Below are 23,618 nucleotides of genomic sequence, written 5' to 3'. Positions count from 1 at the left end.
TACATAGCGATTCGTTGTGTAACCTGAGAAGCGAGGTTAAGCTACGTTCCCACTGCCCCTCGCGCGCGGTGAACCCTTACTTGCACTACCAGTTTAATTTATACCAATAACTACCAATAATTTGTTTTCTCCCGCCACGGACCCTCGTCGTCGTCGTCTTCGCTTTCATTGGTTGGTTGCTGCTGTCTGCCATCGTCAATCACGCGAAGAGCGACTGCTCAGACGGGGCAGGAAAGCGGACCTCCGGTGACCACTAAGTAAGCAAACCTCCCGCCGTTACGGCCGCCGTTGTGGAAGCCCGCGCGGTAGTGGGAACGTAGCTTTACTCCAAAGTCAGGTTATCGAAGCGATGCTCGACATGTAAGTGGGGAATCTCTGTACTCAGCGTTACTGCAGCAACTCCCTTTTTTAAATGTAAAAACGTCGGCAAGTTCGGTTTGGTAGCCAGGTCAAATTTAGGCTGCGACGTAGTTATGCTGAATTTCATGGCGCGATAACTCGCATAGTAATAAACCAATCAGGCAATCGGCTAAATCCAGATAGCTTACATAGCATCGTGTATGTAAGATTCTAGCTAACAAGGTCACTGCAAAGGCTGACGCAACCTCCGGGTGTAGCGGGCGCGTGCGAGAGAGACAGAAATGTAGGGGTACGCATACCTTGCTGGCAGTCGCGAACGCGTGAAACTAGGACGCCGATCGAGGTGTCGTTGGTAAGCGCTTAAGGTTCTACCTGGACCTTAAGCGATATCGGCTTCAACGACAATAACCAAAGTTTCATGAATTTACAAATTTGAAATATCAAAATTTTGCTAGAATGTCGGCATATTTGAAACTAACATATGATCAGAATCAAAGGAAAAGGCAATCCGAAGACAGGGTGGCTCGAGAGGAACCCAAAAATCCCACAAAGTCCAGCACCAACTCATCGAGAGAGTTACAGGATGCCAAGGATGCCAAAAGGTAGAATGGCTGCGGGGGGGGGGGGGAATAAGGGGGGGTGCAGTCGTGTCCAAGCCGTAGTGTTTTTTACATGAAAACGTCACAATCTGCGATTCCTTTGGTCCAAACTCGTTCGCCACGAACGCGACGGCGCCGCAGGCCGCCTCCTATCTCCGCTGCGCCTGGGGTCTCTGGTAGGCTCTGGCTCCTCCATAGTGCTGAGCCCCCGCCCCCTTCACCCTGGATCCCCTTCCCCCTGGATGCACTCCATCGTCTTTGCAGGTCACGGATTGCAGGTCACGGTTGGAACGAGTTTGGAGCAAAGGAATCGGAGATTGTGACGTTTTCATGTAAAAAAACACTACGGCTTGGACACGACTGCACCCCCCATTCCCCCCCGGCCATTCTACCTTTTGGCATCCTCGGGCAGTCACCCAGAAACTAGTTAGCTAGATTTCTAGTTAAATGAGTGGCCAACGTGCTGTAGATGACAAAACATTCCTGAGAAAGTTTGTACGCTGAAATGTAAAACCGTTTGTAATTAACATCTTCGTCATGTAGTTTTTTTTTTTTCTACAAATGTGGAAACCGCGGATGTGCGGATATTGAGTATATGCGGATACATCTATTTCGCGGATCTTACAAGCGCATATGCCAGCACATTACCATGAAACCAAGATATGATAAGCGGGTACGGTGCAGAATTGCTACTTACTACTATTTTCCTAGTCCTCTAGCACCCACCTCGAACTCGTGCAAAATCTGCTCCATCCTTGGAATGACGTGAGGTGGGAGCTTCACCTCTTCTAATGGCATAGGACGGCCGTGTGAAACAGCTTTATTCGTCCCGCCAATGACTTGCGTTCTTGGGCCTTCGGTATGCAGTTTTGGTCGTAGTCTGTTATCTATGAATTCATTTTCTTGGAGGTAGCTGATGAGGTTAAGACAAGCTCTTCCTTCAGCTTCTTTTTTCTTTTGGCCTTCACCAGCGAATGACATCACAGAAGGCCAACGTACCGTAAGGTCTGCCACCCACTTTTGATCTGTAATCGCATACAACGCACGAATGGATTAAAAAATTACAAATAGGGCTGCAGAAATAAGGGCTGTTAAAACAGTCGTCAAGGTCTTCAGTTCTATAGAACTCTTCTTGGCTGGGCATAAAAATATGGGAGGATTTTGGTCTCTGATTCTGGCCACGTGGGTCGCTAGGTAGTCTTCAAGGGGGATGGGAGGCCGGAGTCTGCCGAGTCACTCATGTTAATTATTCGGTCATCGCTCCTGCTGACCTATGGTGTTTAGTATATCTGCTACCTCGCACCCAGCTTTCAGTTTCTTTTCCAATATTTCTGGCTCGGACGAGATATTGCTTTGATTCTGAATTCGAATATAGAATTGCATGGTTGATTCGTAATTCAAATCTAACATGCAATTATTTGCCTCGATAAAAATATTTGAATACTTGCACAGCCCTGAAGGCATTGACATAGGCACTTCAAGGCATTGACCCTTGCAATGCATAAAACTCGAAAACAATCATGATCAGTGCGCGTGCGACATGAGTTGGATGGATTCAATTCCACTAGGAATATAAAAATATTTTTAGTGCGCATACGCATGTTTACTCTTCGCACGCGGAGAATAACAGCGTCCGTTGCTGGGCTGGCAAAGTGATCGTCGGCAGGCGGAGTCGTTGCATGTCAGGGACGCGGCAAATCTAATCGCGCTCCTCCCCTGCCCTCAACTCGCCCCGTCGACTGTTCGACAACACCCTGTACTACTCCCGTCACCAAGTTGAAAATCACGGCACTAACTAATCAGCCGAGGCCGATAAGTATCTCTTAATGTCTGAGTGGACGCCGGAAGAATAGCTTGCGTGTCCCAAGGGAGTTATGTCCGCAAAGCTGATTCGGGGGGAAAAAAAGGAAAAGGAAAACGAAGCCAGCTCCTGTGGTTCACTATGAAGAAATGGGGGAAGACGCATAATCTCCGTGCGTCCTGCGGAGTTTCGTTTTAGGCGCGGCCTGCTTTGTCACCCTCTCCGCTGTCTTGGCTCCCTCCACTAGCTCCGTTCCTCGAGGAACCCCTTGGTGGTGATATTGTGAGAAAGTGAATGAGTCGACCACAGTGAGGACGCACCGTTCCTCAATGCGTGATGTGCCGGTACTTTATTCTGTAGTTAAATAAATAACGAGTAAACCTTCTCTTCGTTTTCGTTCTCAGAACTACCGGTCAGCGAAACAGTGCATGGCAGTATAGATCGGGGTGCACCACGTATGGTGAAGCAGCCAGCCTGTGCACAGAGACGGATTCAACACGAGCGGAGAGGAGGCAGTGCAGTGGCCGCATCTGAAATGAAACTCCGCAGAATGCGCAGGAGTTTTGCGTTTTTCACCTTTCATACTGAAGATAGACCAGAAGCCATGGGACATCATGAGTATCCACACACTGGCTAGAGTCAAAATGGCAATGAGAAAGTTGTAGGGGACGATACAACTACACGAAACACGTTTTATGCAACTTTGTACCTCTGGCGGATCCTTTTTTCCCGGCTCCTAAGACTAACTTCCGGGTTCGCCAAAAACAACAACACAAAAAGAAAAAGAAAAAAAGAAGAGAAAGAAGAGAAAGAAAAAGAAGAAATAGAAGATAAAGAAAAGAAAAGAAAAAGAGGAAAAAAAAGAATATAAAAAGAGAAAAAAAAGAATATAAAAAGAAGAAAAAGAATATACAAAGAAAAAAGAAGAAGAAAAAAACACACACACACACGAAGCATTACCTGTCGCCGACGCGCGAGGAACGCCGATCACATTGCTCTCGAGCGTCCTGTTATCGAACGAAGACTATAGTCACAGTTCTTCATTGACATTTTGGCTTGGCATTGACTCCTCGCGCGTTTGCGACAGTGGAAACGCAATTTAACTCTCCAGAAAGGCTTCTGACACCTGATCAACCAGCCACGGATTCGTGTTTTTCTGCATGCATTGGTGGCCAATTGAAAAATAAAACTGGCCGAATCATGCCTGTGGTAGTGAAGGCAATCCGGACGGTCGATCGTCTAACTATATTTACACCAACCACAATGTTGTTCCTGCCTAGAGTCAAAGCAGATGACTTACCGGTACCCATTCGTGTCTCCAACTGGGGCTTGAGACGGACATCATTTTTAGCTCTGCAGAGACGGTCGTAAACGTTTATAACGAGAGCCTTAGCACGGGTCACAGATTCTCCAACGGCTCCTTCAGAGCTTGGACAATGCCTCAGTAGATCTGGTTGTGGAGAGCAGTTGGGAGGCTTGGTGGGCATAACCCGCTCAGCACTCGCCAGCTTTCTGCCAGGCAGCAACTTGTCGAGCGCCCCGACTTCCTGCGTGCGCGGAGGTAGTAGCAAAGACGGGGTTTACCTTCACAGGTCACTACAGAATACCCAATGAAGGCGACGAACGCAAGCGTGAAGCCATGAAAGCTGAAGTTAGCGATGGTTATTGTGCCACGTCTGCTGCTAGTGGGATGCCGCTACGTGTAGCCCATTCTCTGTCAACGCATTTTAACGCAGATTTCATTGCATTTTTCTTTTTTAGTGCGAGGGAGCCACCTCGTGAGAAGCTTAACAGAAACGCGTCAGGTTCCTAAAAATTCGGGATTGGTAGCAGTCGAGCTACTGCTAGGTTTTACCGTGAATATGTCTCGCATGGAACACTGAAACGACAGACATCGGTTTACCAGGTGAAAATCTTGTCAAAGTGCATGTCCGCAGCATGTCAACGATCATCGTTAGTTGCGGAACAGACAAGCAGTGCTTGTTGATCTCTCCTTTGTGGACACGTCGACTCCGAAGTGGACGGAGCCTGCATTCCTGTTGGTTTTCTTTTTCACACGATAGAGCCGGCAACGCTCCGCAATGCTCATAGCCGGAACGATTCCTTTTAGTAGACAAAGTTAAGCATTTCGAGCTGATGCCCTTAATACCTTCACAGATGTGTCCTGCACTTTCCTACAGATCACCTCAAATTGTAATGCTCTGTACACGAATCAACTCTAACTTCACAGTTTTGGCAATGCAAATGAGGCGGGTTTCGCAGCAAGACGACAGACTGAATCGCTGTTTTGACTTTAACAGGGTGCACTGTCTACCAAATTGCAGCTTTCAAATTCCCTGACTTGCCCATATCGTGACTGACAATTTCGAGCGAATTCCCTGCTACGTTTTGATACAGATCCCTCGTAAAACAGATCATTTATTGACTCTCGATTTCGGGTGATGCACCTGGTAATCCGAGCGAGAGCGCCCAGGTCCAGTGCACGCTCTACACGGGAGAGGGTAGAGGTGTGCGCCGCCGTGCCGCCGCCGGAGGTCTGGACCTCGCCGCCGCCGTCCCAAAACTGTCGGCGCGCCGCCGCCGCCGATATTGAAAAATCGGCGCGGTTGTTGAATGTGTCCATTTTGATCCGTTTTCCATAAAAAAAAAAAAAAAACTCCCATACATCTAATCTTTTCTTGCATCGTAGGTCCCAGGCTTCATTTGTGGTGTTTTTAGCAGTAAGAATTTAATCACTGATATACTGTTTATGCTTCACAGCTTCGTTTCACAGTCCACCCTGGAGGCACAACCCCAGGGAAACTTGTCATTCAATTCCTGCAGGTTGTTTGCCGGTCATCCACTAACACCATAGCACTAGTCATTATCCATATACAGGGTGTTTTTTTTTATTCGTTACAGAATTTTCGTTAAAAAAATAAAATGAAACAAGCGGAACAAAATGGATGCCGTTTTTGAGTTGGTCAGGCGAAGAAAGTATGTAACTACAAGATCATCATTTACCTAAAATTCTTTAATTAGAGGATTTCGCGCAAAAGCGAGATGGCAGGACGGAAGATATTCCTCGTTGAAAGCAATTCCGTGTTTAAGAAATCCTTAAACGCGCACGTGTGTTGAAATATCTGGCGCTGAATGTCGCTATACAAATGCGCCGAAACCAGAAGTACGCAATTTCCGAGCGCAGAAATGACGAGACGTTCGCCTTATGTGGGTTGGAAAGCGATCTATCTGGCCAACAGATTAGCACCTACACCAATCAGCTCGATCGCTACAAAGCACGTGGTCCTCTCACGTGGATTGCCTGTCGATCTTTCTGCGCTCGAAAAGTGCGTAGCAAGTAGTGCGTTTTGTGTGTGCCGGCGGCAAACACCCCGTCAGATGGTGTTTTCAATCGCGAGATCGCGCGGCTTATAATGCGCGCGAAACGTGCCAGCCTCAACCCACTCGCTCTGAACAAGTTTATACTGCAAAGCCCTTTTATTTCGCGAGCCCTTAATTTTCGCGAATTTTGCGAATCGAGAAAATTCGCGAACTTTAAGGGCACGCTAAAATTTCAAAGCAAGGGAGGAGGAGCTCGAAGAGCGCGCGAAATTTAGTTGTTGCGAATATATGTCTACTCGATTCGCGAAAATTCAGGGCTGCGAAATTAAAGGGTTTTACAGTATTATTCATGATAACTACAGCCTGTGCAAAAATACTATTCAGTGACGTGGTGGGTGCGCCTTATGTCATATCGTTTTCTAACGTTTGCATATATGTATTTACTATAGTTTCTCAAAAAGAGCCACTGGATCAGTGGACAGAGCTTTGACGCGTCGTCGTCCAGTGAACGTTCGGCACTCGCTATAACTGTTACGCGTAGTTACCACTAAAGGGAGGACTCGTCGTTCTGATTGTCTAGCTATGTTGTTCTCTCCAGCGAAACCGGCCCTTAACGTGCCCTGTCGAAGTTCTTGGGCGACGACTCGAAGTGCTTTACTTCTCCTAATGTTCCTTTGTAGTGTTCGGTTTTCTTTCATAATACTATCCACTGCCGATGTACTTCTTTGGCGCAAGGTACAATAAATACTGCTACCGTCTCGGTGTCTATATGGAGAAAATACCCCCGCTCGGAGCTGTCCGTGCGTCCCCGTCGGAGAAGAGAACACATATTGACAGACCACGGGGCCCACGCCGATAAGACGTCGGCGTGACGACGTGAAGGCGTGACGACGACGACGCCAATCCTTCAACGTGCTCTACGCCGCCGCCGGAAAAATGCCCACGGCGCACACCTCTAGTAAGAGCCAAAGAAGTGCTCTTGGGGCGAGCGAACTGCTCCGTAGTGCATCATCCGAACACGCGGCTCTTGCTCTGACCGCACCACCCGAATTTACCGCTCGGGTTCGGGCAGAAAAAAGTGCCCCAAATGCATCACCCGAAATCGCCTTTAGTGAGGCTGCTCTACTTTTCTGCCTCTGAGCTTGTCATATTGGCGAGCTGTTTGTCGCAGCAACGTATCCCCACTTATCGGCACTCGCGACTCGCTGGGCATCGACACTTTTCAGAGTAACTGTAATAGACTTACAACTATGAATTTGTAATTGCAACTGTAATCCTGTTAGGTTTACGGACACGTAGCTGCAATTGCAATTCAATTAGTCTGAAAACTCATTTGTACCGGTCTGATAACCGCAGAGCACGATGACAGGCGACTGCACGTACCTGCAGCCTGTTGAAGAAGGCAATCTTGACAAGCGCTTCAGATTCCTTCTTTGTCATGGCTGTTGCTGCAACTGCTAAAGGCTCTGGAGTCGTTACTTGAATTTGCGTTCGCCACTGGGTTTTACCTCCACCTATAGTGATAAAGTGACGGTTGAGCGTGCATGCTTCTAACGACAGGGCCTAGGTTGTGGCAGAGGTTAGTCATTTTTGGCCAGTACCCGGACTGGACTGCGCTAATCATCTCTGCGGTTATCGGGCCGCAAGGAGCGTCCCAGTTTAAGGCAACTCAGGAATTCTCGCATGTCTTTCGTGGTAGGGTAGTTCAGCAAGCTACTCTAATCCTAGAGCAAGAAGGAATTATGCTTCTGCATATGTCGCCAGTTACTATCAGGGTTTACAAATGCTTTTTCCTCCTTTCCGCTAGTCAGATCTCAATTTCAAAGCCAAGTTCCAAAACTAAATCCCAGGTGTCGCTGCTGTCCCTGACTTCCGTATATAACCCGCTCTCCTTTACCCCACTCGTCTTTCCTCTTTGACTAGTCAGTCTTGATATCAGCCTCTTGCGCGCGATTTACTTTCGATTTCTTTGAGCTTTGTTAGCTTAACAAGGTAAGTTTGGTTCCGTGTCTCCGGTTCCTCGAACCCAACCTACAGTTTTGGTCGTAGCCGTTGTGCTACGTTCTTGAACTCCCCGTGGCAGGTTCCCCCATTTTTTTTTTTTTTTTTTTTCGTTTTGTGGGTTGCTTCCTCCACGGGATCATAACTTACACTGACCTATCTTAGAGCTGAAAGGACCCTCTCTCGGGGTCGGAATATCACTTTTCAGGGCCGGAAGGGCACTTTCGAGGCCGAAAGGTCCGACCTTCTGAAGACCAATTTGCGGGGTCGGAAGGTCAATTCTCGGAGCCGAAAGGCCCGACTCAGGGTCGGAAGACCAATTACGGGGCCGGAAGGGCAATTTACGGGGTCGAAATGTGACGTGCTTGCAGCTGGTTCGGGAATGATAGCCTTCCCGACAGCGGGAGCATTGTCTGAATCAGCAATTTATCCTTGTTCCACCTTCCTTAGGGCGGTACACAGCATCGATCAGCAGCTCTTGCATTTAATCTTTCCGGGCCACTTATCCCGCTCCTGTTTCTTCGCAGGTGCGATGTCGTCCCCTTCCGCGCTAAGCTCCCGCCGCGATCCTGACCTACGTGCCGTGGTCGAGTCGCTCGCAGCAACGGTCGCGTCCCTGGAAGCGCGACTTCCACCTCTGCCAGCTCAAGAATTTGTCGTGCCGGCCGTCCCAGGAGCAGACCCTCCCCCACCTGTACCGGGAGTGACGCCAGCCCAGGCTAGCATTCCTCCTCTGCCGCTCGGAAATGAAGAGGATAAGGAGTACATGCAGGAGTGCGAATATCATTCAGCCGACTGGCTAGCTGGCCTGGCTAGCTCCGGCCCACAGGGCCTGTCTCCTGCAATCTCTCAGTTTGTGCAGGCCCTTTGGGGACCTGAGGACAGGGTTGAACGTTGCCGCAAGGCTCTATCTGACTTCCCTCGCCTCAGGCTCCCGTGGCTCGTGGTGCCGGACATGAACCCTGAACGGAAGGCACTAGCCCGTGAGCTTACCAGGGACCACGGGTTCATTACGAGCCGGGACCAATGCCTGAGGGACGCGCAAACAGCCTTGGTGTCAGCGTTGGGCCCATTAGTGGCTCTTTTGGAGGTTTGCTCTGCCGTTGGACCGAACCAGAACGGGGTGCCAGGGGAAGCTTTCCTGGAACAACAGCAGGGCCCAGACAGGAGGACGGTCGCCAACCACCTGGCAGCTACCATTTCTCACCTTGGTAGGCTGTTCTCCTGTCTGTGTGTGGAACGCAGGGAGGGCATCCTCAGCCGCGTTGTTCCCGAGCTCCGCCCGCTGGTGTCCTCGGATCTGCAGGGAGAGGGCTCCACCTTGCTATTTGGACAAGGTCTGCTGGAGCAGATAAGCACCCGCAATGAGGCAGTCAGAGTCCTCCGCGAAGCACAGCAGTCCACCTCAGCGGCATCCTTGGGCGAACCAGCCGCAAAACGCAGTCGGCCGGCCCAGTCTGCACCTGGAACGTCTCGCCGCCCCTATCAGCCCTTTTCATGGAGGCCCTTCTCTGGTGGACCACAGGGAGGGGCTTCACGCCAGCCGGCAGGCTGGGTTCCTGCAGGAGGACTTGGCCAAATCTCACACGGGATGCTTGGGTACTTAAAGCTGTAGCAGGGTACCAACTCGAATTCGCGCGCACTCCCTCGCGGCATGTTCAGGCCTCGCACTCTACCTGGTCCCAAAAAAAAAGGACTCCCAACTACGACCAATCCTAAATTTAAAGCAGCTAAATCTCTACAATTCCCACGAGCACTTCAAGATGGAGGGTTGGGATACAGTAAAGGAACTGATCCTGCAGAATGACTTCTTGGTGCGCATCGATCTGAAGGATGCCTACCTCTCCGTTCCAATAGCAGCGAAGGACCGTCGTTGGCTTTGCGTCCTCTATAAGGGAACTTGTTACCATTGGAATGTCCTCCCGTTCGGGCTGAGGTCATCCCCGAGGGTCTTCACAAAGACCGGTCGTGGCCTTTCTGAGATCGCAAGGGATACGTCTTGTGATTCTCCTGGACGACATTCTAATCATGGACCAGTCCTCATCCAATCTCGAGTCGCACACACAGTCGGTTGTTCACCTCCTCCACTCCCTGGGGTTCATTGTCAACCTTGCAAAGTCCCACCTCATCCCGTCCCAGCAGCTAATCTTTCTATGCTTCGAGATTCGCACGTCTTCGTTGTCTGTCTGCCTTCCCAAAGAGAAGGGGCTAGCTATCAAGCAGTTTCTGGACTCTCTGGGCCAACACAAGGTTCGTGCTCAAGTTCTCGCAAAGGCGATTGGTCATTTGAACGCGACACCCCTCGCAGTTCTAGAAGCTCTACTTCATCTGAGGTCCCTCCAATTGCTCCTTATCCAGGCTCTGAGAGTGGGTTCGTACGAGACCATAGTTACGCTTTCGACAGGGGTCATGCAGGACTTGGTGTGGTGGCGCAATATCCTCCCTCTGTGCCCCAGTCGGAGCTTGCGCAGGAATCCAGTAGTCCAAGTTATTCAGACCGACAGCTCTCTCCAAGGCTGGGGGGGCTGCTCACAGACCCATGTGATCGGGCGTCAGTGGTCCTGCGAACAGTTCTTGCTCCACATAAACGGGTTGGAGTTAGTAGCAGCCTTCCTGGGCCTCAGAGCTCTGGGGAGGGTTACAGCTTCGGGCTGCATCCTCCTCCAGTTAGACAACAAACCAGTTGTAGCAGTCATCAATCGGATGGGGAGTGCTCGCTCCCCTCGTCTGAACAAGGAAACACTTCAGCTGTGGTCTTGGTGCCTGCATCGGGGATTGACTGTGAGAGCTCAGCACATGCCCGGCAATCAAAACCTGGTGGCAGACATTGCGGTAGTTAAAGAAATAGTTTTAACTACCTCCCCTGAAAAGTAGTTGAACTACTAGTTAAACTACTCCATCGCAAAGTAGTTCGTAGTTATAGTTAAACTACTGTAGAAGTAGTTAGTGGCCATCACTGCTCTTGGCAGCATCAAGACAAAAAGGTACCAGGCTGGCATAAGACTCCTGCTGGCGGAAGTGGAGTAGCTGGTGTGGTGAACGGTCGGTTGATCTGTTTTCTCTCCCTTTAACTCAAGTCGTAAACTTTCTGGCTTATCTGCACTTTGCTGAACACCTGGCATTCAGGACGATCTGCAGCTATCGTTCAGCACTATCCCAGACGATTGGTGTCTGTGAAGGGTTCCCTCTGGGTGAGCACCCTTCGGTTTCCAGATTGCTTAAAGGGGTTTTCCACATCAATCCTCCTTCTCCCAGATACCCGTTCACCTGGTCAGTCGAGACTGTCACTTCCTTCCTTTCATCTTTGGGTGATAATGGCTCACTGCCCATTCGTCTCCTGACCTACAAATTGGCCATGTTGTTAGCTATGGCTACAGCCTGCAGGTCAGCAGATCTTGTGTTATTTTCTTTAAAAGGCATTCAGCGTCGGGATTCTGGCTGGGAACTGCCCCTGGCTGGCCAGAGGAAAACTTCTCGCATGTCTAAGCCCTGGCCGTCGGTCTTCGCCCCTGCTCTTTCTCAGGTCCCTCTTCTCTGCCCGGTTCGGTCACTTGAATCTTACATTGCTCGCACCCTTCCTTACCGGGCTGGCCACTCGCAAATCCTTCTAACTACCCAGAAACCCTTCCAACCAGCTTCCCGGGATACCGTAGCTAATTGGCTGAAGCGTACTTTGGATCTTGCTGGGGTTGACACGTCTGTTTTCAAGGCCCACTCCACATGAGGCGCAGCCACCTCAAAGGCTCGGGGAAAGGGGGTCCCAATTCCAGAAATAGTGGAAGTGGCAGACTGGTCTTCCGACACCACTTTCAACCGTTTTTACAGGCGTGACTCGCGCGCAAGAACACACTTTGGGGTGCAGGTACTCAGCTAGCCGTGCCGCCCTCACAGCTTTGAAGAAGCATTTGTAAACCCTGATAGTAAGTGGCGACATATGCAGAATTCCAATAATTACCAGTTCTAACGAACGGTACTTACCTGAAGTTAGAGCTGGAATTATACGATGTATAGGGAGACACTTACTATCAGGGTGTCTACACCCGCCCGTTCCTTACACCCACCCATGCTCTTCCACCATTCAATCTGCTTTTTTTTTTTTTTTTGTCTCTTTCCCTGCAGGACGGGGCAGATACTAGAGCAGCCCGGCTATCGCATGCGAACAGCGATGCACAGTTTGGATAAATAATTATTATTCTTTGCATTCGAATCCCTCTCGTTCCTGTCTCCGCTCTACTGACCTAGCTTATCGGAAAGACGAGTGGGGTAAAGGAGAGCGGGTTATATACGGAAGTCAGGGACAGCAGCGACACCTGGGATTTAGTTTTGGAACTTGGCTCTGAAATTGGGATCTGACAAGCGGAAAGGAGGAAAAGGCATTTGTAAACCCTGATAGTAAGTGTCTCCCTATACATCGTATAATTCCAGCTCTAACTTCAGGTAAGTACCGTTCGTTAGAACTGGTAATTCACACCCCTCCGTCTCCTGTACCACCGTCATCTTACTCTTCCCCATCGTCACCCTTCCCCATGGTGCACCGAGCCGACGGGTCAGAGCAGGCGTACCGCACTTTCCCCAAACATTCTCCCACCCCCCGAAGCGAGCACACGCTAACAGCTATAAGAGTTCCGCCCATTTTGCCTAATGCAAGCACCGAAAGACAAGGAAGTATGGCCCAGTCCTGCCATACCTTGCACTTGCATAATGGCCATAGTCTGCCATGGCTCACGATAAGTCCTCTGTACGTCACTCTCTATCGAGTTCAGGATGCTCGATATCTTGGCAGCCTCTGGAAAATGCAAAATTAGATAACCTTAACCCCGTAAATTCCGCCTGAGTACTCAGAATTATGCAACACATGTTGTGCAAAATACAAAAAGAAAATGTGTTCCAACTGCGGCGCACAGAGCGGTGTTGAGAGGGAGAGAGTACAGCGCGAAGAAGCGGGGTTAGGTTAGTACGCATCCACGGCCGACTTCAAGAGGAACTATGTTGACATCCGCCTGAAAAGCCCTGGGCGAACCTCAGACAGCGTATCCCGTAGGATTCGAACCCTCCACCTCCCAGTCTTTTGAGTGACGTTGAAGCTATAGCACCAACGAGTGAACGCTGCATCCACAAAAGACCATGTCGCAGGTCGTTTTCCACTTACAAGTGCTTACCCAATTGGGTGTAGTTCCGTATCGGGACCACTCGTTTTTAAAAATTAGTGAAACCGTTAGGAAGGTAAATATTGCATAGAAGTGGAAGAAGGTCATACTGAATACGTACCGAATCTCAAAATGCAAGAATTATAAAATTCTGTGGACTAGAAGTTTTTTTATATGCATTTCAACAACCCCATCTGATTCACCTTTAACGCAGGAGAAATACGGGAATGCTAAGCCTAACGGACTCGAAACTTGCCATCTTGCTAGAAGTAGCGTCGTTGAATTGGACTAGTCTAGGTTAGGTCCTACAGGTTGGGTGGGTCTGCCCCCCCCCCCCCCCAGGCACGCACTAGGCGGTGCGGGTTCGAGACTGTGCCTCGGGTTAGATCAGAAGGTCCTCAGTAAAGATGGCGGATCGCCTTCGAGAAACGGGCGATAAAATTAATTTTTAGACGTTTCACGCAATATACGAGGGTCATTCCTGTTTAATTTCGTTACTAATTAGCTCCTCTTTCACGTAAAAGCGTTTGATTTTTGTTTTTATTCTTTTTCTTTAAGAAAAGCCAGTGGTCCCGATACGGAACTACATCCACAAAGCGTAATGTAAGAAAGTACGAATGCCCTTCGGAATATTTGTGACGAATAAATCGCAATGAGCAATTTTTTCGACAAACTTTTAAATCTTAATGTGGAAATAAAGCTATGCGAACGTCTACAGAAAACACGGGTTGATGCCTGGCAGAAGTGCAAGGGTGCAGGCGAGCTGGTACATTGTAAAAACGACAATAAGACCTGAGACACGGAACAGAAAAATAACAACACGACATGTTCTCAAAACAGAGAGAACGTGAGAGAACGTGTCGCGTTGTTATTTTTCTGTTCCGTGTCTCAGGTTATATCGTCGTTTGATGCCTGGCAACGCCTTGAGCGGGCGCGCCATCAAAATGCCTCCCCCCTCCGGGCCATCGTGAGACCTAAACCTTATCTAAACCCCAACCGTCCTTGAAGCAGAATACAATAGTACGCATTAATCACTCGCTTAAGTCAAGACAGTCTGCCGATTTTGCGCCTGCGGTGTCGCAAATACATACCCTGATAAAGAGACCACTCTGAACCTGGACCTATATCACAGCCTAAAAAATGATCACTTTGTACGTGTTCTATATGTTGACCCGAGCAGCAGAGTAGACGGGAGACCTCGTATTGATGAAATGCTTGGCCACATCGCATTTCAAAAAGTATTACAATAGGAGACCCTACCTTCTACCAGTGCTCCGTCCATGACCTGCGTGTAACTATGAACTGTGCTTCTTCTTCGTCAAAAGTGGCGCACAGCTCACTACACGACGATATATAGCCACAGTCACGGAACACTAATTTAATCACGAAAATTTAGCACACTATGAAAAAACGCTGAGTAGATTACATGTAGGAGATGATTATTGAGAAAAAGATGGTGCGAGATAAGCAGCGTCCAGAAGGACGACCAAACGAGAGGACGGCAGAAAGTGTGAGGGGAATGCACGGAAGGGGACGACCGAATAGCGAGAGCAGACGAGAAAAAAGTGATCAGTTGGCGTAATCCAAATGGCAATGAGGACATCGATGGGAAGGAATGCGGTGGATGCGACAGAGAAACAAGTTCAGCGTGGGTACGCGATAAACGGACGAGTGCAATAAGGGCCCTGGTTTTCTGCTGCGGCAAATTTAAAATTCTGCGGCACCGACTTGTAAATTCCGCGATTTTCCGCGGCAAGTAGTCAACGGCTGATTGACATGGGAAATACTTTATTTTCTTGGACAATGTGGGAACAAAAAATATTTTATAAAATCACAAAATCGAAGCCCTGTTGTGGCTCAGCATTACATACATGATGTTCTCCTCTGGCAAAGAATGCCGTCTGTCGCCCGCAATTATTTTATACTTGCTGAAAGATCTTTCGGCACCTACAGAGTTTATAGGAACTTTATAGGAATATTATAGGAAGGAGCTTACAATACATGCCCTGTGGAAGTTACATCTTTAGGACACTTTTTTTGTTTCTGGGCTGTAGGCAAAATCCCGAACATCAAATCAAATCAAAATCCCCCACTGCCACCGCTAAACTGCACACGGGAGGGACGCCGCCCCTTCCTCAAGCGGAGTATGCACAATAAACTTGGGCTAACGTTATCTTAAGCTAAACTACAATCTGTCTGTTTTGGACTGTTGGTCCTGAAGCATGGGCAATTTCGTAAAGCAGGCTTCATCTCATGCAAGGAAGCGTAAGGTGAAGCCCACCTTCGGAAGGTGTCGTTCATCTTCGGCGAATAGTCGGATATTCGGAAATCCGAATATTGGGTATTCGATTCGCGAATTAAATACTTCGAGTGATTGATATCTGATTCCAATTCGAGAACTCGAATTATCGCACACACCTAAAAATAAGGGATTCCGTGAAATTCCGTGTCAAACGAAGGATTCCGCGATATTTCGCGGAATGTATCAAGGGACCGTACCTTAACTATGAACATCATCTTCTTCGTCCAAACAAAAACTGGCCGTGAGCCACTATAGGTAAGATTGTATGATGGTCCACCATGTGGTGGGCTCACCACAGAGATTGGCCAGGACAACTGGGTTTCTTCGTCACGTCGCAGCGTTACGTCCTTCTTCACCAGCCTCGCGTGGCTCAGTAGTTAGCACGCTGGTCATGTCACCCGGGTTCGAATCCCGGTGCCGGCTGCGCAGTCTGGGGTTTTCCTCAGACGCTTTCAGACATATGTCGACACAGTTCCCTTAGAAGTCGGCCCAATACGCACATTCCTCTAGAGCGTCAGCCATGACGTTGCCCAACTACGTGAGGCTGACAACGGCGAGCCCTTTCACCCCGCCATATCCTTTTTCCTCCTCACATATACTGGCCGAGTTCGCTGGGTATAGTTGTAGTGTGCAGCATTGCACTGACCGCATTCTTGGGCCCAGTCGCGGCCTTCCTTTGATTTACCCGCCCGGGGCCCAGCCAGACGGCTTCATACCTGGCCCGGCCCAAGCCCGACCGATTTCTAGATTTCCCGTCCTGTGGACACTGCCAGAGCCCGAAGAATTTCTACGATACGCTACCCCGCCCGGCTCAGTGAAACGGGCTGTAAAAGTTGACCGTGGCTAACTATAACGAGGGAAAACACAGGCTCGATCTCGATCTAGGATCGACAGTGCACGGGCCCAGCCAATGTCGCCTAGATACAGAAGGCCTGCTTATTGCTTCCTCTCCTCCTTCGCTACGTGGACATATGAAGTCAGAATTCGTCCGCTACTGCGATTCGCCGTTCTGCGAATTCAAGAAGTCTCAAATGACTGCAGCTAACTTGGAACCTGCAGACCTGAATATGTAGACAAAAGTGCAACACGCTTTCCAGAAAATCAGTTTAGAGAAAGAGAAGGGACCGTTTTGCGCTTTATTTTCAAGTTTTCACATTCAGTACGCGAGGACGTTCAATCACTACTCGCAGGCGACGGCCGGTGGTTCGTCTTCATGGCCACGACCACTGAAAGCACGTTCGTGATTGGCTACGGCCGTTGAAAACACAGTCATGATTGGCTGACTCTTAGTTGTTACGTCACGTCGACGAGTAAGCAGGCTTTCTCTATCTAGGCGGTGTTGGCCCGGCCCGGGCTCGTGAAGTCACAATCGAGGCCCGCCCAGGCCCAGAAAGAGAAGGCTTTGGGGTAAGCCCGAGCCCGTGAGGGCCTACCAGAGCAGTTTATAGAGGGAGATTCACCACTATTTGATCTTTTGCCGCCCGGAGATGAGGGGCTCGTCGTGACGTCAGACCCGTCATCGCTCCGCCCAAAGGCGAGCCGCGGCGGCACTTGGAGATTTCAGGGCTGTTCGTCCGTTCCACAATGACGAGGTGAAAGGGACGGGGAGATTTCAAAGCAGTAGCTCTGATCCAAAATGGCGGCAGTGGCCTCCGCGCCGCCCGTCGCGTGGCGTCAAATGACGCGCTTAAAACAGGCTCCTCCCAATAGCCAAACTCTCCCAATAACCGACTCTTGGGTCTACTATGTATGTAGTACAGCTTGGGACAAATGTTTACGAAACACCGACACTGGTGTATTTCTTCATCGGAATTTCCCCCTACTAGCTATCAAGAAGAGATCGAATAAGAAATAGGTGACCAACTATTCTAGCCCTCTCCCAATATGCGTGTCCGCTCCTATTTGCTATTAGGGTGTCGCTCCAATAGAGAAATGCGACACCCCGGTGTTCCGTAAACTTTTGTCCCAAGCTGTACAACCGTTCGTACGTCACTGGCATATCGAGCCACGCAAACAAAGAACAATAGAGCTCAAGTTGGTGCATCGTACACTATCGCCTTCGCGTACGTAAGGGATAGCGTTGGCTCCGCGCACGCGCAAGACATAAAGCGCGCTTAGAGCATTGCGCAGAACTACAACGCTATCCCTTACGTACGCAAGGGCGATAGCGTACTACGCAATAAAACTGACTATTTTCACCCTATCTGAATGAAGCGGTAGCGGATCTATCTTTCAGGTTGCCTCGACGATGGACAGCTCAGATGGGGATATTTTCTCGATGACGAAAACCAACGGGCTATTTATCTCTTGCGGTAGGGCGGTATCCACTCTGTGAAGCGTTTCAATGTGCTTTTAGTCTGCAACCGATCCTGAACCGAACTGATAAAAAATTTCGGTTCGACTATAGGGCTCGAGCCCTATCGTAGACCAGAGTGCAATGCTGAAAGAGAGCCAAGTCTGGTCATCCAACGTCCTTTCCCTCATTCTCATACCATCGGTTGCCATGAGCCTCCTGTAGGAACACGGGTTTCGTCTGCAAACGCGTTCACTTCTTGTTAAGGTCATTGTATTCTTTGGTGCGCATTTCTCAACGTCTGGCCGAGTGTAATGGCGACACGCTTTGTCGAACGTCGTTTCCTGACATTATCAGTCGCACACGGCTTACGTTCCTCATTTTCGGACACTGCGAGACCAATCCGAGAGCGGCTGGAGGGACCTTGGTCTACAGGTCTACAGCCTTGGCGATAGACTGACCGACCGACAGGCGGGCGGGCGAGCGAGCCGGAATACTAGGGGACGGCGTCTGCTCTGTGACCGGCTTGTTGTTTCCGGTTCTATATTCATCTCCCACAGCAAAGGCGGCACATCTGCGATCTCTATACTTGCGCGAGTGCTCCGTAGCACACCGCCTACGTTGCAACTCCGCGGCGTCCGTGTTGACAGACGACGTGGACGACTTCACGTGATACGCGTGACTGTACAGACACTGAGAGACCAGCGGCGTCCGCCCCTTGTTGGCAGCCAAGGTCGTCCGAAAGACTAGGTGGTGGTGGGTTCGAAATCTACGAACAGCTGTGCTGTCTAACGTTTCCCTCTGGTTTTCCCGGAAGACTTTCCAGTGGAACGTCGGCACAGTTCCCCCCGAAGTCTGCCCAGGACGCACACCAACCCCTCTTGTCCCCCACTTACTTCCTGCTGTACTCTCTCCATATGTCCACATCTGTCGTCGCTCATAGCCACAGTTGTTCCGTGGCGCTGACACGGAATCAAAAAGTTTTAGCACGTCGGAAGCGCTCTACGAAAACTATACGATATATCTGTTAAATCTCCCTACTGAACCGGAGCCGCGATCAGGAAACAAACCAGGGCCGATCTTTCTTTCTAAAGACCCTTTCGAAAGGGGCTTTATTCCTTTCCCATCAGTAGCGCGTCTGAAATGTAGCTCGAGAGTACTGCACTCACGACCTTCGTGAGGTTTTTATAAACTGAAATTATTCTCAACTGCAAAATGGCTTTCTAACTTGATTCGCTTAATTAAAATCTCGATATCGCGTATTTTTGTTTTCAATTGCTAATAATCGTCGGCTGGTTTTGTGTTTGAGGCTCCTCTTCTGCAAAGGCCCGCTTGCGAAAGTGCGTGTCATGGGAAGCAAATGCCGTTCGGAAGGGTGTCCTTCTCTAGGTCTTTAAGCTGCCCGTGTGTCGGGGGTATAAGACTGACACTCACAGGAGTGGTGATGTCCACTTGGCGCCTACTACGGATGTACAACAATTTGGAAGTACAATTTCCCAGTGCAGAATACCATGACTACCGTCCTCGTCCAGGAAAATTCCTGGCGCTCCGAAAGCGCCACGCGAACGTGCGAGATTGCTGCGCTTTGACCCAGCGCACGTGACTCCTCGGGATCTGGCAAATAAAAGTTGCCACGAAATGACCACCCGAACTCGCCATAACCAGCACGCTCCTGCCTATAGGCTACCCAAGGCTTCAGTAGTCTATTCTACGTATATAGGCATGCTTCCACCCGTTGTCGAAGGTGCCCTGGTTCGCGCTTCCTCAGCCCTCTTCCAGATGCGGAAGAGCTGCAACGTCGATTAACAGCCGCCACTCACCCATACACAAGGCCACTGGAGCTTTGCGTTCAGAATGAGCTGATGCACCCGCCGCCGTTTTCCAAGAAGAAGCCATATAGGAGCACCTAGAGGAGGTGAGGCTCCCCAAGAACGGCTCTGGAACTTTTGTATGCGCACGAGGAAAACCTGGAAGGATTTGCCCGACTCGTCAGTCGAGGAGAACGCACGTGCAGCGACATGAAAAGTAGACTGCTCATGCTCGCTCTAGGCTTTTGTGTACGATTTCATTTGACGCACACACATATACATTAGATTATGATGAGGTGGGCGATTCACATTTGACTAGATAGACACATTTGCGTTTTTCACATCCGCATCCGCCTATAGTGCCGAAACTATAGTGCAGTTCTAATCCGCGTTCATCACTGACAATAACGCCGAAAATCCGACGCGAATTCGGTGTTGTTGTTTCTGTGCAGTTTGATATAACACATGGCAAGAGCAGACGACGCATATTCAGAGTTTTCCGGGACTCCATCTCCGGAAACGTCACCCGCAACAAGGCCAATCAGTGAGCGCACTTTGGCGCGGACGAGACCAATCCGAGAGCGGCTGGACCGACCGACAGGCGGGCGGGCGAGCGAGCGAGCAAGCGAGCCGGAATACTAGGGGACGGCGTCTGCTCTGTGACCGGCTTGTTGTTTCTGGTTTTGCATCGGACGTGTTCGTACAGCCAGGATCGTAACACCGTGTTCCACACAACATGGTCACGTCAGAACTCACACTGGTAGAAAGTCTCCGTATTTACCGGACTTTTAATTTCCTTTGTATATTGCGACGTTATCACCAAGCAGACGATCTCGGGGACAATCACCTGCGCAGCGCTCCCATTCGTGTGCCTGGCTTACGTCATCATGATGTTAGCTGCAGAGGAATGACGAATCTAAAACTCGTTTATTTAATATGTAAGCAGTTTTCGGAAGATAAACTTAGCCAAGTTGACTGTGAAGCGGTGACGAAAATTCCCCACGCATAAGTCCTAGGACGAAGGAGTTTTAGTATTGCGCAAGCAAGCATACACAAAGGTGTCGCGTACGCTTTCTCGAATTTAGCGTGTGTACACAGCGCCGCTTGCGTTCGGCTCTCGTGGCATTCGATACAGCTTGAGATCTGCAGTTTGCCACACTCAGAAGCAAAGAAAGGCACGACACCAATGACGTTGGAATGGGCGGATTGTCCTGGCTGCACTTAGCTTGCCTGCTTCTTCAATGTAGACGTCATATCATGGCTCATGAGACGTATAGCGCACGACCTACTCACGTCAGCTACATACGCTGTTGGAGATGAGTCCAGGAGAAATACTACAGCGCCACCATGCGCCATGAATAGGGGAGCGCCATGGGGAGCGGACTTTTTGCTGCAGCGTAGTATGATGGATTACATTATGTGGCGCATGGACAGAGCGTGACCTTTGTGCGTCCAGCCATCCTATCTGCGGCGCAATTATATTTTGAGAGCTGACGGACTAGGTTTCTTTTGAACACGGTGTTTTCACGGTGTTTGTGGTTTTCAGGGTGTCCCAGAAAACGTGTCATTGAATTATAATAAAAAAACTACGCCACCGAGAATCATGCGGTCAACAGCATTTGTTCTTATTAGGTTTTTGCCACCTCCTAATGTGAATGTCATGTACTCCAAGTTTAATTATGTAAATATTTGCGAGCTGAACTCGGAAATTTGCCAAGTAAAGGGCACTTTTTTACCCCACCAATATGAAGAGCATGCCGAATTCACTCAAATTCATGATAATTCAGTGATATCCACGAGCTATCCCATCAGAAAAAATAGCCGAATATCATGCTTTTCGGAGCACCGGACCATAGCGCGCGATGACTTTTTGAGCGCAATCGCTCTCGGTGCGACGAAAGGAGGTTCCGAAGCCAGCCCACAGAGTGATAGTAGAAAAAGTAACAGTTCCTAAAATTGTGAGAGGGAAAGCATCATCCCAGCGGAAGTCGGACGTGATAAGCCGTGCCTGTTTTATCTCTTTCTGCGATGTCGGGGAGGGCTGGGTTTCCAACCTCCTTTCGTCGGACTGACAAAGATTGCGCTGAAAAATTCATCGCGCGCTATTCTGTGCGACCGCCGTAGAGCATGATGTTCGGCTATTTTTTCCGATGGGATAGCTCCTGAATATCTCTGTCAATTATCATTAATTCGACTAAATTAAACACGCTCTTCACATTGGTGGGGTAAAAGAGTGACCTTTACTAGGCAAATTTCCGACTTAAGCTCGCAAAAATTTACATAATTAAACTTACGTTACACGAGATTCACACGAGGAGGTGGCAAAAACCCAGCAAGAACAAATGCCATTGACCGCATGACTCTAGGCGGTGTAGTTTTTTTTATTATAATTCAATGACACGTTTTCTGGGACACCCTGTAGATGGCAATCGCCTATGGGAGAGCCCAGAGCCGTTTAGAAGCTCTGGAAGAGTCAGGTCGTGTGTTTGTTACGCTTGTGGCCGCTAGGAACGACACTTAGCACTATTGGAGAGAGGAAATGATGTACATTGTTATCATCATTGCCACCGCCGTTCGTCTGCTACACAGCCTTCTGCTTGCTATGCACGCGCTACCGTGCTAACTATCTCCAAACCTCACATCGCCAAGCGGCGACTGCCAGAGCCTTGGTGCTAGGAGCTTTGCGCATGTCCAGGTCTCTAGTATAGTAGTAGGTCGTGGTGTAGCTTTTAATAATAATAGTAGGGAGTGGATTGGTATGGCCTCTATTTTGTGCGAGAAACGGTGCCACAATAGTTTGCGCGCGTATCGCGCTGCGCCATACTGAAACTGTGCGCTACGTTACGTGCGCCGCAGCAGTGCCGCTAACTGCTATCGCCTAGCAGCTATGCAAATAAAACTTCCTATTGAGGGGTTCGGTACGGCAAAACTGCGTTCCAGCGATAAGGCTGTAAAACTTAAAAAAAAAAAAAGAAAAGAAGAAACAGAAAACGCGATAGGGATTTTGCACCGTGCTGTGCCACTGAGTTACTCGAAACCTTGTGTGACAGAGCGACAACTGAAGCTGGAGTTCCCAACCTGCTCGTCCCGTTTCGAAGGAAAGGCGAAGGCAGTTACCTTCTTGATTCATCTCCACTGATTTGCCGTCTTGTTTTTTTTTTTTTTTTTTTTTTTGCAGAGTATGTGCATATCTCAACTTGCTCGCTCGTATTAGGATTTTCTAGAAAAGTAGGGTGGCTTTCAATAATGCCATGCTCCACTTCTGCTACCTCACATTTCCATTAAATCATTAAATCTAGTTAAAAAGTTAATCCATGAATTTTAGTTAATTAATGTACCAGTAGTTGCATATATGTTTTTTAACACAAGCGCAGATTCGATAAGAGGCATTCTGTCCTACCGGGAATTCGAAAACAAAATTCCTTGTTGGATTCGGAATTGGAATCGAATACACAATTATGTACTCGCTTCCGTATTTCAGAAATTCAAAAACTCGCCAAATCCTTGATATAGTAACAGGCGTGTGGCGGTTATTCAGGCTGCTACAGAGCTGAGTGGTAATGCTGGATCTACGGGAAGACTGCGATGCTCGGTCATTTTTCTAAACCATGACCGGATATAAACAACACCCAGTCACTGTGCGCACAATTCGATTTGTCGACTTTTAATAGGTTTCGTCAATTGCGCCAGAGTTGGTTTTCTTGCATGCTCGATGCAGGCACCTCGCCGAATGTTACTTCCATCCACTGATGAACAGTAAGCATTAAAGTCCATGCAGTGCTAATGCAAAACCATAGTCGCCTACGCAGGATTAAACATTCAGGGCTACCAGTGCAACGATAGAGATCCGTAAAATGCGGCCTTGTTTGAAAGACAGGTCAGAACTGTTATTTTAAAGTAAATATCGCTGGTAGCGCGTTATGCTGTGTAACAGTTAGGAGCGTTGAACGTGGACATTAAACTGCAATCGTTCATTCGTTGTCTTT

General features: G+C 49.1%; 1 protein-coding gene across 1 annotated transcript in view; it reads right to left on the bottom strand.

Moving 5' to 3' along the window:
• Nucleotides 1-23,618, bottom strand: part of LOC135396396 (ATP-dependent RNA helicase DHX30-like) — a 51,629-nt gene that overhangs the window by 26,756 nt on the left and 1,255 nt on the right. Inside the window, exons 2-6 of the mRNA XM_064627346.1 lie at nucleotides 19,645-19,791; nucleotides 12,770-12,868; nucleotides 7,465-7,595; nucleotides 4,061-4,307; nucleotides 1,686-1,984 (exon numbers count right to left, since the gene is read on the bottom strand). Coding sequence (XP_064483416.1) covers nucleotides 1,686-1,984; nucleotides 4,061-4,307; nucleotides 7,465-7,595; nucleotides 12,770-12,868; nucleotides 19,645-19,720 — 852 coding nt within the window. The 5' untranslated portion in view covers nucleotides 19,721-19,791. The remainder of the gene's footprint in view (nucleotides 1-1,685; nucleotides 1,985-4,060; nucleotides 4,308-7,464; nucleotides 7,596-12,769; nucleotides 12,869-19,644; nucleotides 19,792-23,618) is intronic.

The sequence above is a fragment of the Ornithodoros turicata genome, chromosome 6 (assembly GCF_037126465.1).
Source record: "Ornithodoros turicata isolate Travis chromosome 6, ASM3712646v1, whole genome shotgun sequence".
NCBI classification, from domain to species: domain Eukaryota; kingdom Metazoa; phylum Arthropoda; class Arachnida; order Ixodida; family Argasidae; genus Ornithodoros; species Ornithodoros turicata.
Note: the sequence above shows the minus strand (reverse complement) of the source record. Positions and strands in the feature narration are given on the sequence as shown.